Raw genomic sequence first — 15,188 nt, forward strand, 5'->3', positions numbered from 1 at the left:
TTTAATGGCAAACGTCAACAACTACCTCTCTTCCAGCGGTGTCTGCAGAGGAGAACTGTGTCCAGCAGAGGGCGCCCTTCGTCTGGTCTTTCACATCCACCTGTTGCACCAAAAGGCAGATCTGAGGTAAACATACATGAAAGATATGGGAAAAAAAACAACTTTATGTGATTGCTGATATGTCTATAAATGCAAAGTATTTTATTCTTACAGCAAACTTCACTTGTGATGAAGTACGGTGGAAAAAAAAATCACTTTAAGCCCAAGATCGTGTATGGCATTGTAGTCTTAAGTGAAAAGGCCCTGCATTCTTATCTGTGTTCCCGAGAGGAATGTGTGTGGTGCTTCTGTTTTGATCCTCCCTTCGCTCCAAAACCCTCCGTAAAGTAAAAGTGGATAAAAAGTTTCATTTGGAAAGGTCTCGGAGCGGTTTAGTCAGAGGTGATGTAATGCCGCAGGTGACATTCTGAAGCAGATAAGCAACAACACGCCGGAGCAGAGCTGGACGTGCCCCGGTTCTCTGGATCACGTTGAACGGTTTGTAGATTTCAGAGGAGGTAGAGTGAACACGAAGAGCATTTCTCAACCCATTATCCTGAAATGACAAACCACATCCCCCAGGTTCAGATTCAGAAAACTTTATTGAACATTCACAAACACAACAAAAACAGTTACTATGTGTTAGTCCCAATATGAAAATGTATTTCCTCTCAATTCAACAAACTATCCATAAATGTTGCCTAAACTGACTGTTAGTACCTACAGAATTTCGCCATTAAACTATATTGTGATGCCACTAAAACTCAAGGTGCTTCCCCTCTACAGGTCGGTGGGGAGTCCTTACCTCAAGTGGAGGAGTTCAAGTATCTCGGGGTCTTGTTCTCAGTGAGGGACGGATGGAGCGTGAGATGGACAGACGGATCGGTGCGGCGTCAGCAGTGATGCGGTCGCTGTATCGGTCTGTCGTGGTGAAGAGGGAGCTCTCGATTTACCGATTGATCTAAGTTCCCGCCCTCACCTATGGTCATGAGATTTGGGTCGTGACCGAAAGGACAGGATCGCGAATACAAGCGGCCGAAATGAGTTTCCTTCGCAGGGTGTCTGGGCGCACCCTCCGAGATCGGGTGAGGAGCTCAGTCACCCGGGAGGAGCTCGGAGTAGCTGAGGTGGCTCGGGTATTGTTCCGGATGCCTCCTGGCCGCCTCCCGTGGGAGGTGTTCCAGGCATGTCCTAGTGGGACAAGGCCTCGTGGAAGACCCAGGACACGCTGGTGGGACTATGTCTCCGAGCTGGTCTGGTGTCGCCTCGGGGTCCCCCCAGAACAGCTGGAGGAGGTGTGTGTGGACCCGGGAAGTTTGGGCATCTCTGCTGAGACTACTGCCCCCGCGACCCGGCCCCGGATAAAGCAGAAGAAAATGGATGGATGGATGGATGGTTGGGTGGTGGATGGATGGATGGATGGATGGTTGGATGGATGGATGGATGGTTGGATGGATGGATGGATGGATGGATGGATGGATGGATGGATGGTGGATGGATGGATGGATGGTTGGATGGATGGTGGATGGATGGATGGATGGATGGATGGATGGTTGGATGGATGGTGGATGGATGGATGGATGGATGGATGGATGGATGGATGGATGGATGGATGGATGGATGGATGGATGGTTGGATGGATGGTGGATGGATGGATGGATGGATGGATGGATGGATGGATGGATGGATGGTTGGATGGATGGTGGATGGATGGATGGATGGATGGATGGATGGATGGATGGATGGATGGATGGATTGATGGATGGATGGACGGTGGATGGACGGTGGATGGATGGATGGCCACTAAAACTGAGGGTGTAAACATTTCAAAGTGTCACAAGATTTTTTTTCAGAAATAATTGTATTGTTTTATTTACTTATTTTCTTGCGTTTTTGTCACTTTTCTGTTCCTCCTTTGTGGCATTTTCATCCTAGTTTTTGTCTCTTTTTCTGCTCAGTTTTGGCGGGGGGTTAAGAGCTTAAAATCTTCCATTAAAGAAAAACAAAAGCTAAATCTAAATTAAACATTTGAAATATTTTGATTCTTGAATTGTTGATCTTTTGGACCTACAGGGAGAGATTTTGGTAAAGTATTTGGTGGCACACTGGCTCTACAAGAAGGAAATGAATAATATGGAGAGCTAAGTTCTGCTGTTACATATGAGAAACCTTTTCACATTTTAACTTGTTCCCACTCGCCCCTCATTGTTACGCAGAGTTTGTTTATCAAACACTCAATGTTTTTACGCACGCGCTTGATTTGTAAACCCAATCTGCATAAGAATCACGTGACGCTGCTCCTTTAGTCATTATTTCGCTTTCCCGTATCTCTCCGTGAATCAGTGCGTTTTAAAGGCGAGTCTCTCTCCCATTGTCTCCCCCCCCCTCTCTCTCGCTTGTGTTTGGATGTTTGGGGATGACGTGCGCGCTCACAGCGGGCTCCCGTGCGCTCATAAAAGATGGCACCGTCGCGTTTGTGCCACTGGATAACGCGACACGTTTTGGGGACGCGCGCAAACCGGCACCGACAGACGGAGAGAGCGGACGGTGAAACGCGCGCGGACACTCATGAGAAACTTCTGGCCTTTTATACTTCGACTCCAAACGCAGCTCGGAGCGACGGCGCGAGACCTTTTGGCGGCGGCGCGGAGCTTTACAGGTGCATTTTATTTGGGCAAAGTAAGCGGCGCGTCCGGAACTGGAGGATTTTAACAGCCCATAAAAAAAGGGGAGACCGATGTAAAGCGGTGGTCAGGTGCGCCAGAGGATGCAGAAATCTCCAGTGGAAGATGCAAACTTCGTGTCCAAATACTTCTTTTGGTGAGTCCTGGCACAGACTTTTAACCGCGCGTTGGTGAAGTAACTTGGCAGCGCGTAAAAGAGGCGCTTTTTGGAAACGTTGACTGCGTTACAGGCCGATGTTTGCTTCAAAAATGTGGCGTTTATTCAGTGATGCAAATGTGAACGTGGGGATTTCTTTGAGGCAGGTTTTGAATTCCTTTAGCGGACGATTTTGTTGAATGTTTGATGCGTAAAATGTGCGTAAAGTTTGCGTCACGGAGTTGTTTTCAGTGATTTCCTTAATGTTGTGCTTTAACACTTTTGTTTGACATGTTGCTGCAGCACATGAGGAAAGCACAAATGCTCCAAAGAGTTTCTCGCATGAAGCAGCTGGAACATTTCGATGATGTTTTTTAATATTGTAACAAAGTTCAGTTAATGTGTCAGTTTCCTTTTTCCGTGTGATGTTTATGTAAAGGACAAGAGTTCTTCTTTGTTTCTTTCTTCTTCTTTCCTATTCGTATACTGAGCATGACACTTGAGCGACTGTGGGCCTTAGGCGGGGTGAATTAACAGATAATCACTGGGGAAAAAATAAGAGCCAAGTTAAAGTTCACAACTCAACTGAGAAACAAGTACATTCTAACTTTTTAAACTGTTTCACAATCATCAGAGAAAGAAATATTTGGATTTTTGAGTTCTTATTTCTACACATGTGCTGCAATAAAGACCCGGAAAGTTTTGGGTTCGAATTTCACAAATTTCATAAAAACTATAGTCTGTAGATGTTAGTTACTTAACCCCTTAACTCCCACCTGAACCGAGCACTTTTTCTCCAGCTTTACCCCAATCTAAAAGCTTCTGGCAAAAAGGTGTGAAAATAGCAACAAAACAGAGACGAAAACAAGGATGAAAATGTGAAAAAAGTGACGAAAAAGTGACAAAAAATGAACAAAAAATTGACCAAAAAGTGAGAAAAATGTGACGAAAAATTGAGAAAAATTGACAAAAAAGTGATAAGACTTTGACGAAAAAATGCGAATAATTTGACGAAAAAGTGACAAAAATGGACCAAAAAAAATCAAAAAATGTGACGAAAAAGTGACAAAAAAGTCACGAAAATTTGACAAAAATGAGATGCCCGCCCAACAAAAAAAGTGATGAAAAAAAATCTGATGATGTGTGGAAAAAGATCAGTTTAGTTTTGTAGGTCTTAGCTTTCAAATGAGGTGTTACACTGGCCTACAGGATTTGGGTAAAGCTGAACTGGAGAAAATGCTCTCGGTTCAGGCGGGAGTTAAGAGGTTAAAACTGAGCACATTTTCTTGGGTTCAGCTTTACCCAAATCTAAAAGCTCACCATCTAAAGCCCATGGCAGCAGCTCACTTGAAAGCTAAGACCTACAAAACTGTTTGTGACTTTTCGCAGCGTTTGTCACATTTTTAAAGAGTTTTTGTCATGTTTTCGTAGTTTTGGTGTCACTTTATTTTACAGTTGATACATTGTACTTAACTAAATCTACAATGTAATGTGTCTGTAACAATGTAATATGTTAATAACTTGTTCCCATGGGTTAGACACACAATGGAAATACTTGTATTAGTACTTTGTAGACCTACAAAGTACTAATACAAGTTATTCCTGTAGTAATGTAAAAGGACTGGGCTTTAGGATATGTTTTATTACATTATGTATAAACTACAAATACATGTCATTCCATTGTGTGTCTAACCCATAGGTACAAGTTATTACACATTGTTACAGACACATTACATTGTACTATAGATTTAGTTTGGTACAATGTATCAAGGTACTGTAAAATAAAGTGTTACTGTCGTTTTTGTGGTTGTGTTTTTGTAGTTTTTGTTACTTTTTCATCACTTTTTGTACTTTTTTGTGCCTTTTTTGGCGTTTTTGTCACTTCTTATGTCATGTTTTTATTTCTTTTTTCTTTTTTATCACTTTTCAGTCTCTATTTTGACACTTTTTTCAAGAAGCTTTTAGATTTAGGTAAAGTGAAACTGTAGAGAATGTGCTGGGCTCAGGCGGGGTGAACACAGCCTCATCCAGCTTTATATTCTTTAGTTTTCCTCTGAATCTTATTTGCGCTGAGCACTGACTCCCTGTTGAAACTGCTCTTGACATTTGTGTCACTTTCTGTCCTGTCCTGAGATAATGACTCTCTGCTGACAGAGCAATAGTTTTCATGTGACTCCAGTGATTCGGCCGCTGCATAAGCGCAGGTTACATTTCCCTGATTGTTATAGTTGTGGAGAATAGTTTCCTAAAGTCATGGCCAGTCGGAGCAGCTCAGCTCAGCTCAGGTCAGGTCTGTGTCGACCGGAGTCATGGACGGATCCGGCACCGTGATGGAGGGCACGAGTTTCTGCCACAAACGTAACTCAGTTTATCGGAGAACATCAAAACTGAAGTATTTCTGACTCGTTCAGTGAAGTTCAGCAGACACAATGTCCTCGAAGCTTAACCTGATTAACTTTGTGTCGGCTCTGGTTTGTGCAGCACTCTATTGTTCCTCTAAATATTTCTGATTTGAAACGACAGCACTGTCTACGGCTCATAACCTCTTAACCCCCGCCTGAACTATTTTCTCCAGTTCAGCTTTACCCAAATCTAAAAGCTCACAGCCTACGCCTCATTTGAAAGCTAAGACCTACAAAACTCATTTAAACTGATCTTTTCCCTTGCTTTTTTGTCTCTGTTCTGACGTTTCTTTTCATTGCTTTGTTGCCACTTTTCTGTTGTTCTTTTGTGGCATTTTTATCACTTTTTCGTCACATTTTTGACACATTTTGTCACTTTTTCCATCTCTTTTTTTGTCTCTTTACTGTCATGCTGTGGTCATTTTTTTTTGCCTGTTCATCCTCGTTTTTGTCTCATTTTTGTCGCTAGTATCTTCAAGAAGCTTCTAGATTTGGGTCAAGCTGAACTGGAGATAATGCACCCGGTTCAGGTGGGGGTTAAGAGGTCAAAACAGAAAATGCTGCCTGTCTTTTGGTTGCACACAGCCTTTGTGATGTAAGTCACTGCCAACCTTTATCATAGAGCTGGGATGATGCTCTACAGAATGTCCCTGTATCTCATGTCTCCAGATAAATGTGTGAGAAAGTCCTTGTCTCTCATGTCTCCAGGTAAATGTGTGAGAATGTCCCTGTCTCTCGTGTCTCCTGGTAAATGTGTGTGAATGTCCTTGTCTCTCACGTCTCCAGGTAAATGTGTGAGAATGTCCTTGTCTCTCACGTCTCCAGGTAAATGTGTGAGAATGTCCCTGTCTCTCATGTCTCCAGGTAAATGTGTGAGAATGTCCCTGTCTCTCATGTCTCCAGGTAAATGTGTGAGAATGTCCTTGTCTCTCATGTCTCCAGGTAAATGTGTGAGAATGTCCCTGTCTCTCATGTCTCCAGGTAAATGTGTGTGAATGTCCCCGTCTCTCATGTCTCCAGGTAAATGTGTGAGAATGTCCCTGTCTCTCATGTCACCAGGTAAATGTGTAAGAATGTCCTTGTCTCTCATGTCTCCAGGTAAATGTGTGAGAATGTCCTTGTCTCTCATGTCTCCAGGTAAATGTGTGAGAATGTCCTTGTCTCTCATGTCTCCAGGTAAATGTGTGAGAATGTCCTTGTCTCTCATGTCTCCAGGTAAATGTGTGAGAATGTCCTTGTGTCTCATGTCTCCAGGTAAATGTGTGAGAATGTCCCAGTCTCTCATGTCTCCAGGTAAATGTGTGAGAATGTCCCTGTGTCTCATGTCTCCAGGTAAATGTGTGAGAATGTCCTTGTCTCTCATGTCTCCAGGTAAATGTGTGAGAATGTCCTTGTGTCTCATGTCTCCAGGTAAATGTGTGAGAATGTCCTTGTCTCTCATGTCTCCAGGTAAATGTGTGAGAATATCCCTGTCTCTCATGTCTCCAGGTAAATGTGTGAGAATGTCCCCGTCTCTCATGTCTCCAGGTAAATGTGTGAGAATGTCCTTGTCTCTCATGTCTCCAGGTAAATGTGTGTGAACGTCCCCGTCTCTCATGTCTCCAGGTGGACGTCTCCGCTGCTGAGGAAAGGCTTCCAGAAGAAACTGGAGCTGAGTGACGTGTACAAAGCGCCGTCGTTTGACCATGCGGACCATCTGTCGGAGAGACTGGAGAGGTGCTCATTACACACAGCAGACTTTGTCCAGTTCAGCTTTACCCAAATCTAAAAGCTTCTATTGGTGCTCACAGCCTATAGGCCAGAGTAACGCCTCATTTGAAAGCTAAGACCTACAAAACCTTTCCTCACATTGTTGCTTTTTCGGCGTATTTTCTGTCTTTCATCACAAAAAAGAAGCTAACAGGCTAGCGGGCTAAGCTAACTGTGGGCTAGCGCCACTTAAACAGTATCTACAGCCAAGTTTGAGTGAAAAAAAATATCTCCATTGTGTAATTGGATGAACAATATCTCTCTGTCCCTTTGTCTTTTCTGTCATTGTAGTATTTACTCTCACGGACGATTAATGAGTAAAAAACACAACATGCTACGACACCTGCAGTGGCACTTATGGCCTCTAGGGTCAAGAGTTACTTCAAGAGGGGGTATTATGCTTTATTCAATCACATAGCACCAGTCTATATCACACTACAATGATGACCAAACCTTCTGTTGGTCTGTAAATGCAGTAAATGAGAAAAACTGCCTTGTATAAAATGTCTCTCTCAAAATGGCTGTAGTGAATGTCTTGAAATAGGCCTCTGTCTCTTTAAGAACCTCTGAGCCTTTCCGACACGCCCCCTCCACACGCTGTCTGTGGCATCAGTGGGGAGGGGGTTCTGCTGAGGAGCAGTGGTTGGTTACTCGGCTGGTGACCAAAGCTCGGAGGCGTCTCCAGGAGGTGGGGGCGTTCCTAGGAGGACTCAGGCAAACCTATCCCCATCAGAGTTTTTACAGATTACTCAGAAATACGTGAATGTGCCAAGGCAACACTTCAGGCATGTTTTTTAATGAGGGAATGACAGAATAACATGATGGAAAGCTTGAAAAAGTCAATTTTGCATAATACCCCCCCCCCTTTAACCCTGCTTTAAGCATCGAATTCATTGAAATAGTCGAGAAAACTGTCCTGGTGAATGTTTTTGTTTGGACTGAGGTGGATAGAGTTGCAAAAATATTTACTAAGGTAAGAGTAAAAAAAGTACTTGGAGATGATGTTGCTGTGAGTAACTGTGTTTCTGTTCGAGCATAAGAGTTTGATTTATGTTTCAGTAGTGACATAAAAGATGAGAAACAACATAATAGAAAAATATTTTTGAAAATTTCAGCTACAAAACACAAAAATAAAAAAAAAGATTTTACAGTAAAAGATTTACTCTGACTGCATCTAAAAAGTGTAAATACAATTAGGAACCTCCTTCTCCTGATTGTTGTATAAAAAGGCATTGAAAAGCATTAAATTTGATTTTGATTACAAGAAAAAAACAAAAAAATAACTGTACTTTACCTGCTTCTGCAAACTAATGGTCTTTTTTTATCTTACACTTTGACTGAACTTGTGTGAACTGAGATCATTCAGAAAGTGTGTTTTGTTTTGTTCCTCGTCGCCCAGGTCTGAACTTATTATTAAAAAAGTCAAATCTTTCTGTATCTTTTCAGATGCAGCAGCTGAGCCTGAAAAGCCAAGTGTATGTTTTTGATCGTGTGTCATATTTACACTCCACACGTGGCCTTTGGGGCTGTTTACGGTCTCACGGCTCCAAAATATGGGCCGCCATTTTCTCTGTGTCCAAACAAACAGTGGGCAGAGGACAGAGCAGCATCCGGGTCTGCGGATAAAACACAGCTTTAACTTAGATGTACTGTAAGGAAATCCGTTCTCTGCTTAGTCCCAGTCCAGCCCTGGTTTAGTCTCTGCTCTGTCCTGGTTTGGCCCCTGTTTAACCTCTGTGTTTAGGTTTGGTTTCTGCCAGTGGCGTGTCTATGGGGTGGCCTGTTTTCTGCTGGGCCACTCCGGGGGGGCTCAGGAAGCAAGAGGAAGAGTATTTGTGGCAGTGTTTCCTCATTAGCACAAACCTCCCACACCTTTTGTTATGCAGCGCTAACCACTGAGTGTTTAGACTATAGCAAGTTTGCTCAGTGGAGGGCCGGTGTTCTTCATCGTCAAAAGACCAAGGGCCGGACCCTCCAGGCCGAACCCTATTAGATAAATTTCTTAAAATCACTTGAATAAAGGTTTTTTTTATGTTAAATTTGAGTCGGTTTGAACATAAGATCAGATAAAAACACCAATGCCAATTGTACAAATAGAAATCCCACTGGAAGAAATCAACTTTTACTGTAGAAAATATTTATTTTTCCCTTGAAATTATACAAAATAATCTGAATTAAGAAAAAACTTGAGCTTGTTCCACTGGCAAGAATAGGTTATATCTGCTTTAAGGCCAGACTAAATCCACTCAATCTTTAGATTTTATCTCTTAATTCAAGTAGATTTAAGTTATTTCTTAGTATTCTTAGAGTATTCTTTTAGGACTATAGTCTAAAAGGCTGCTCTGCTAAAACATTTTAAGGAATTTACAGTATTTTTCACATTTCTAGAGTACTTTAACAGGCATTTGATCTCTGATTTCTTTGGGTCATAATATTTCTCAAAATCATCTCGAGGGCCAGAGTTTGATGATGGAGGGCCAGTTTTGGCCCCCGGGCCTGATGTTGCCTACCCCTGGACTATAGCTTCTTTATAGAATACAAAATTAAATGAATATTAATGCTATAATGAACATTACTATTACTAAGCAAAATAAAATGCTGGCTGACAGACTTTCAGGATTTTTGTCATAGGGCCTCATTTCCTAGTTTTCCACAGTGTTGTTGATTTCTGGAGATATATATTTTTTAATTCATGCAATATTTGAAGAGTTTAGTGGTGCTAGGCTAGTGCTAGGCTAGTGCATGTCTATGGTAACTAGTAGCCTGCATTAAAAACAGTCTGACAAATCACTTATAAGACCAGACGACCCATATAAATGTCTGTGTTGATTTAAAATAACTTATATTTGATCCGCTTCCTGGTTGTAGCTACGCCGCGGCGGAGTGATCTGCTCGGTTACCGGATCTACAGTAGTTTGTTAACCTGCGGCCGCATCACTACACGTGGAATTCACAAAGGAGCTTTCTACAAATCAGATATGGCAACGTTTGGAGGACGAGCCCATGATTTTGAAGAGGTTTTTAATGCAGGCTACTAGTTACCATAGACGTGCACTAGCCTAGCATTAGCCTAGCACCATTAAACTCTTCAGATATAAGGATTGCATGAATTAGAAAAAATAAATATCTACAGAAATCAACACTCTGGATAACGAGGGGCCCTATGTCAGAAATCCTGAAATATCCCTTTAAGTTTTTATTGAGCAGAGGGAAATATTCCTGGTGCTCTGTCCTGGTTTGGCCCTATAGTTTTGTCCTGGTTTGGCCCCCGTGTGCCAGCTCTTTACCGTAGAAACCGGCCGCGCTCCTGACCTTTACAGGGGGGCATTCCGGGAAAGTGAACTTTAAATCCTTTTGGTGCGTCTCCAAAAACAGAGCGATCCGTCACGAGCACAAAGGAGCTGCTCCGGCGGCTTCATCGGCAACTCCATCAAGGAAGCGCATTCAGGCACAGTAGGCACACGTAGATGCCTTTAAAGAACCGGAGAACAAGAGTTATTGAGCCTAAACCCGCGGGTCTGAAGGTTCACGCTGACCTTTCCCGTTGAAGGCGGCGATGAGCGGTTTGAACGTCTGCAGTTTGTACTTTGCACTTTTCCCCAATTTTTTTTCAAATAAAAAAAAAAAAAAAAAAATCCCCAATATTTCCTTGATTTTTTTCCAATAAAGGAAATATTGGGGAAAAATTTTGAAAATAAAATTCTTTCACATTTTTTCCATTTTCTAAATTTTTCCCCAATATTTCCTTTTTTCCCAATCATTTTTTTTCTTTTTTTTTTCAATTTTGCCTCTTTTTTTTTAATGTTTCAACTTGTTTTTCAAATTTTACCAAATTCTTTAATTTTTACATTTTTTTCCAATTATTTAATTTTTTTTTCAGTTTCTTAATTATTATTTTTTTTACAATTTTCTACATTTTTCCCCCAATATTTCTGTTTTTTTTTTCAAATTAATATTTTTTTTTCAAAATTTTTATTTGTTATTTTTCCAGTTTTCCAGTTTTACCTAATTTTTATTTTAACAATTTTCAACCTGTAACTCGTAGATGCCTTTAAAGAACCGGAGAACAAGAGTTATTAAACTTAAACAGTGGGCAAAAAAATAAAATAAAAAAAAATTACAATTGGGAAAAAAATACAGAAAAAAAGTCTCTTATTCTGAAAGTTTCTTATTCTGAAAGTTTCTTATGGCTCTGACCAATGACAGGCCAGCGTTACAGCTGACAGTTCAGGTTATGTCACTTCTGTTTGTGTTTCTTCACTGTGTGTGTGGAAAGGACAGACCACTTTGGTATTGGGGAAAATGAAAGTACTACGAGTATCGAAAGTAATATCTTTAGATCCAGGTTTTGAGGCTGTTGATCCAGGGACAGGATTCAAAAAGAAGGAAAACATGACGATCATAACGAGGAAGAAGCTTAGATGAGTTTTGTAGGTCTTAGCTTTCAAATGAGGCGTTACTTGTCCTTAAGCTTGAGTCGAGAAGCTTTTAGATTTGGGTAAAGTCGAACTGAATGTGCTCGGTTCAGGCTCAATGTTTCTCCCATTTTTCCCAATTTTTTACACAAGTCTTTCAAATTTTTGCCCTAATCCTTTCTCGTTTTCCCAATTTTTTCCCCTGATTTTTGCTCTTTTTTATTACTTATATTTTCCCAGTTTTTGTCCTTTTTTACACTACAGCAGGGGTAGGCAGGTTTGAGTCAAGGAGGGCCGATTTTCATTATTATGAAACATTATCATGTAGCCTAAAGTAGCCTCCGAGACCCGCCATTACCTTAATGACAAGCTGCGACCCAAACAAAACTATAATTTGTCATATATCGTATAAAATATTGTATTTACCACACGTTTTTATTGAACAAGCCGTAGATTTGCTTTGAAGACTGAAATTATGATCAAAACAAACCAATAATATTAACTTTAACAGACTCCAGTGTGTTTCCGTGTAGTTTCAGATGGAAAATATTGAAGAAAAAAAAAGTTCCCTATAGGCTCGCGACCCACTTTTGAGTCCCGACCCACCAGTTGAGAATCACTGTTTTACATTATATATGACCAAGTGGGATGTTCTGCAAGGAAAAAAAAAACACTATTTCTCGCATTTTAAGAGTAATTGAACAGGTAAATGATCCCTTATCTGCGTAATAATATTTCTCAAAATCGTATTGGGGGCCAGAGGTTCTTTGCTGGAGGGCCGGTTTTGGCCCCCGACCCCTACACTACAGTATTTTAATTAATTTATGTCATATGCATAATGCTTGTTCCATTTCAGACAGTCCAAAACTGCTCAATATCGGCACAAATTTAAGCACTTTTTAAGCCATTTATCGAAGATAAGTCGACATGTTTTCCAGAGTGATGTTTTGATGAGGTTTCTGTACTATTGGCAAAAGCTTCATATTGATTTGAAACAGACAGTTTGTGTTTTGTGTCCCTTATTACTCTATTCCTCTATTCCATCTGGAGTTTTCCTGTGTCTCTAACAGTGTTTCCTCCTGTGTTTTCAGAGAGTGGGATCGTGAGGTCGTGTCCGCAAAGAAGCCGCGGCTCCTCAGAGCTCTGGCCAGATGTTTCATGGGACCTTTCGTCTTCTTCGGCATCCTGCTCTACCTCGGGGTGAGGCCATGACGTAACACAACGTTCTGAAGAGCCTTTAGATACAGACGGCATCAAAGGGGGCGTGGCCTCGCCGAGGGGGAAAACAGAATCTTTAGGGAAACACAATTCTTCACTTTTTCAAGCCATTTCCTAGTGATATGTGAGGATTAAACAACTCGGAGCCGTATAAGACGTTCTAACGCCCGACACAGTGTTGTTCCTCCTGCATTATAACGTCTAACACGGCTCCTCGTTGTTTAATCCGCTTATACCAGGGTCCCACAAACCTAACATTTATAATAAATGTGTTTTTCATTGACTAAACTCACTAAATCTGCCAGACTACGGGACTATTTTGTGTGGGTTATTAGCTGGTCACTGAAGGCTGGTCTCAGAGCGAGTCATTCTCCGCAGCTATTACGAGGATCTCAGTCAGGCTCAACGACACAACATCAGCACAGAATCACAACACAACAGGACTAACCCGGAAACACTTTTCCCTGGAAGTAAACACCGATATGCGGCACTCGTGGGCAGGAGTTATTTCACTTTTACAAGGTTTAACCTGAAGCTAGCTAGCTAGCTCAACTAGCTCAACTGTTTATGGAAACAGCTGCGGTGGAGTCGCTCACACCTGGGCCCCACGAACTGAAACTTTTATGTTTGACTTAACCGTTTCCAATAGAAATGTAAAGCTCATATGTTATTAACAGTAGCTAACCTAGCTGCTCACTCTCCTCTACAAACATTTAGCAAACACTAAATCCATCTCATACGTTCCTGTCAGTCACTAATTACGCCTTTATCTGATTCAGCTGTGTCAGGCGTTGCTATGGCGACGCCACAGCGGAGTGATATCCCAGTGATTTAACTACCGGACTACGTGTGCGGTTATACCAAAATAATGCACCGGCCAATCAGAATCCAGTATTCACCCAGAACATGGTGTAAATGAACTTTTTGATCACACACCAATAAAGTCAAGTCTAAACCGAGTCCATATGGATATTTTCCTCACAGCCGATTGTTCAGTAGAAGTGACAAAACTGCATTAGCACAATGCTAACATGTAGCATCAGGTTAGCAATCTCTGTTATTTAAGTATTTATGGGCTGTTGAACCACTTTGCTCCTCTCCATGTCTTTGTATCTTTATTTAGTAGAAAACTACATCAATAATTCAGCGTTTGTTAAAGTCGTTTTTGAATAAGAGAAAGTTTAGATTTTTCTCCAAATTGTTTTCCCCCTGAACTGTTTTCAAACATGACCATATATGGAGCGATTCCAGAGATGGCGAACTGCAGAGTTTTTGTCTTAGTTTTTGGTTAATATCTCAGTCATCACTGGGAGAATCCACATGAAACAAAAACTGTCTTAAAGTTCATTGTCTCCTCTGTCAGCACATATAAACTAATGTCCAATTATCATCTCTGAAAGACGTCTAAAAGTGGAGACAATATTCATAAACATGAGTGTGACCCTCTCACTGCAGTTACAACGCTTGCTAAAAGATACAAGTTATTTATTATTATTATTACAGTATATGGTACCAGCAAAACCAGCCTAAAAGTCTCCTGCCCCCCCCCCTTCTAGAGCCGAGTCTGTATCCTCTATACCAGCGGTAGGCAACGTCAGGCCCGGGGACCAAATCCGGCCCTCCATCATGAAGCCTCTGGCCCTCAAGATGATTTTGAGGAATATTATTACCCAAATCAGAGATCAAATGGCTGTTAAAAACCTCTTACCCCCCACTCTAACCAAGCGCAATATCTCCAGCTTGGCTTTACCCAAATCTAAAAGCTTCTCGACTGGAGAGCTGGGCCAGTGTAACGCCTCATTTGAAAGCGAAGACCTGCAAAACTGATGTTAATTTTTTTGCAGCGTTTTTTAAAGGGGCTAGATGCAAGTTAGCCTTTTATACTCACTACTGCCACCTCAGGTCACGCGAGTAACTGCAGCTTCTATATTAAGCTCATGAGGGCAATTCGGACCGACTAAACACCTTTTAAAGTGACAGGATTTTAGAGGCAGTTGTGGTGAACAGGTCTGGGCTCATTCTACACATTAGGACATTGTTGGTACATGTAGGGGGAGGAACATACATAATTTTGATATTTTTAACCTCTGTATAGTCCCTTTAATGCAAATTTTGACGCTTTTTTGTCCTGTTTTCATCAGATTTTCATCGTCTCTTTGTTATGTCGGTTTGGTTGCATTTCGTTCACTCTTTGTCCCTTTTCTGTGGCTTTTGTGTCGCGGTTTCGTTGGTCTCATCACGTTCTCGTCGCTTTTATGCTGGTTTTTCATTACTCTTTACCGTTTTTTGGTCACTCTTTTGTTGCATTTCATCCTCGCTATTTTGCCGTTTTATTCAAGAAGCTTTTAGATTTGGATAAAGCCGTATTGGTGTTCGGTTCAGGTGGGGGTTAAGAGGTGAAAATGCTCTAGAAATTTGAAAAACACTGTCAATTCCTTTAACATTTCTGAACACCCATGTAGGTCATGCAATGAAGTACGACACTGGCAGAAAGTGATGCTTTGCTAGCGACAGTTGGAAGGTTCGGCCCTTGGTCTTTCGACGG

General features: G+C 41.5%; 1 protein-coding gene across 1 annotated transcript in view; it reads left to right on the forward strand.

Moving 5' to 3' along the window:
* Window positions 1-2,738: 2,738 nt before the first annotated feature.
* The window catches only part of LOC306982773 (cystic fibrosis transmembrane conductance regulator-like), a gene marked incomplete at its 3' end in the record, with an annotated part of 47,295 nt that continues 34,845 nt past the window's right edge, over window positions 2,739-15,188 (forward strand). The window contains exons 1-3 of the mRNA XM_079583228.1: window positions 2,739-2,859; window positions 6,867-6,977; window positions 12,517-12,625. Coding sequence (XP_079439354.1) covers window positions 2,807-2,859; window positions 6,867-6,977; window positions 12,517-12,625 — 273 coding nt within the window. The 5' untranslated portion in view covers window positions 2,739-2,806. The remainder of the gene's footprint in view (window positions 2,860-6,866; window positions 6,978-12,516; window positions 12,626-15,188) is intronic.

Source organism: Gobius niger (assembly GCF_951799975.1).
Source record: "Gobius niger genome assembly, contig: SCAFFOLD_154, whole genome shotgun sequence".
NCBI lineage: Eukaryota > Metazoa > Chordata > Actinopteri > Gobiiformes > Gobiidae > Gobius > Gobius niger.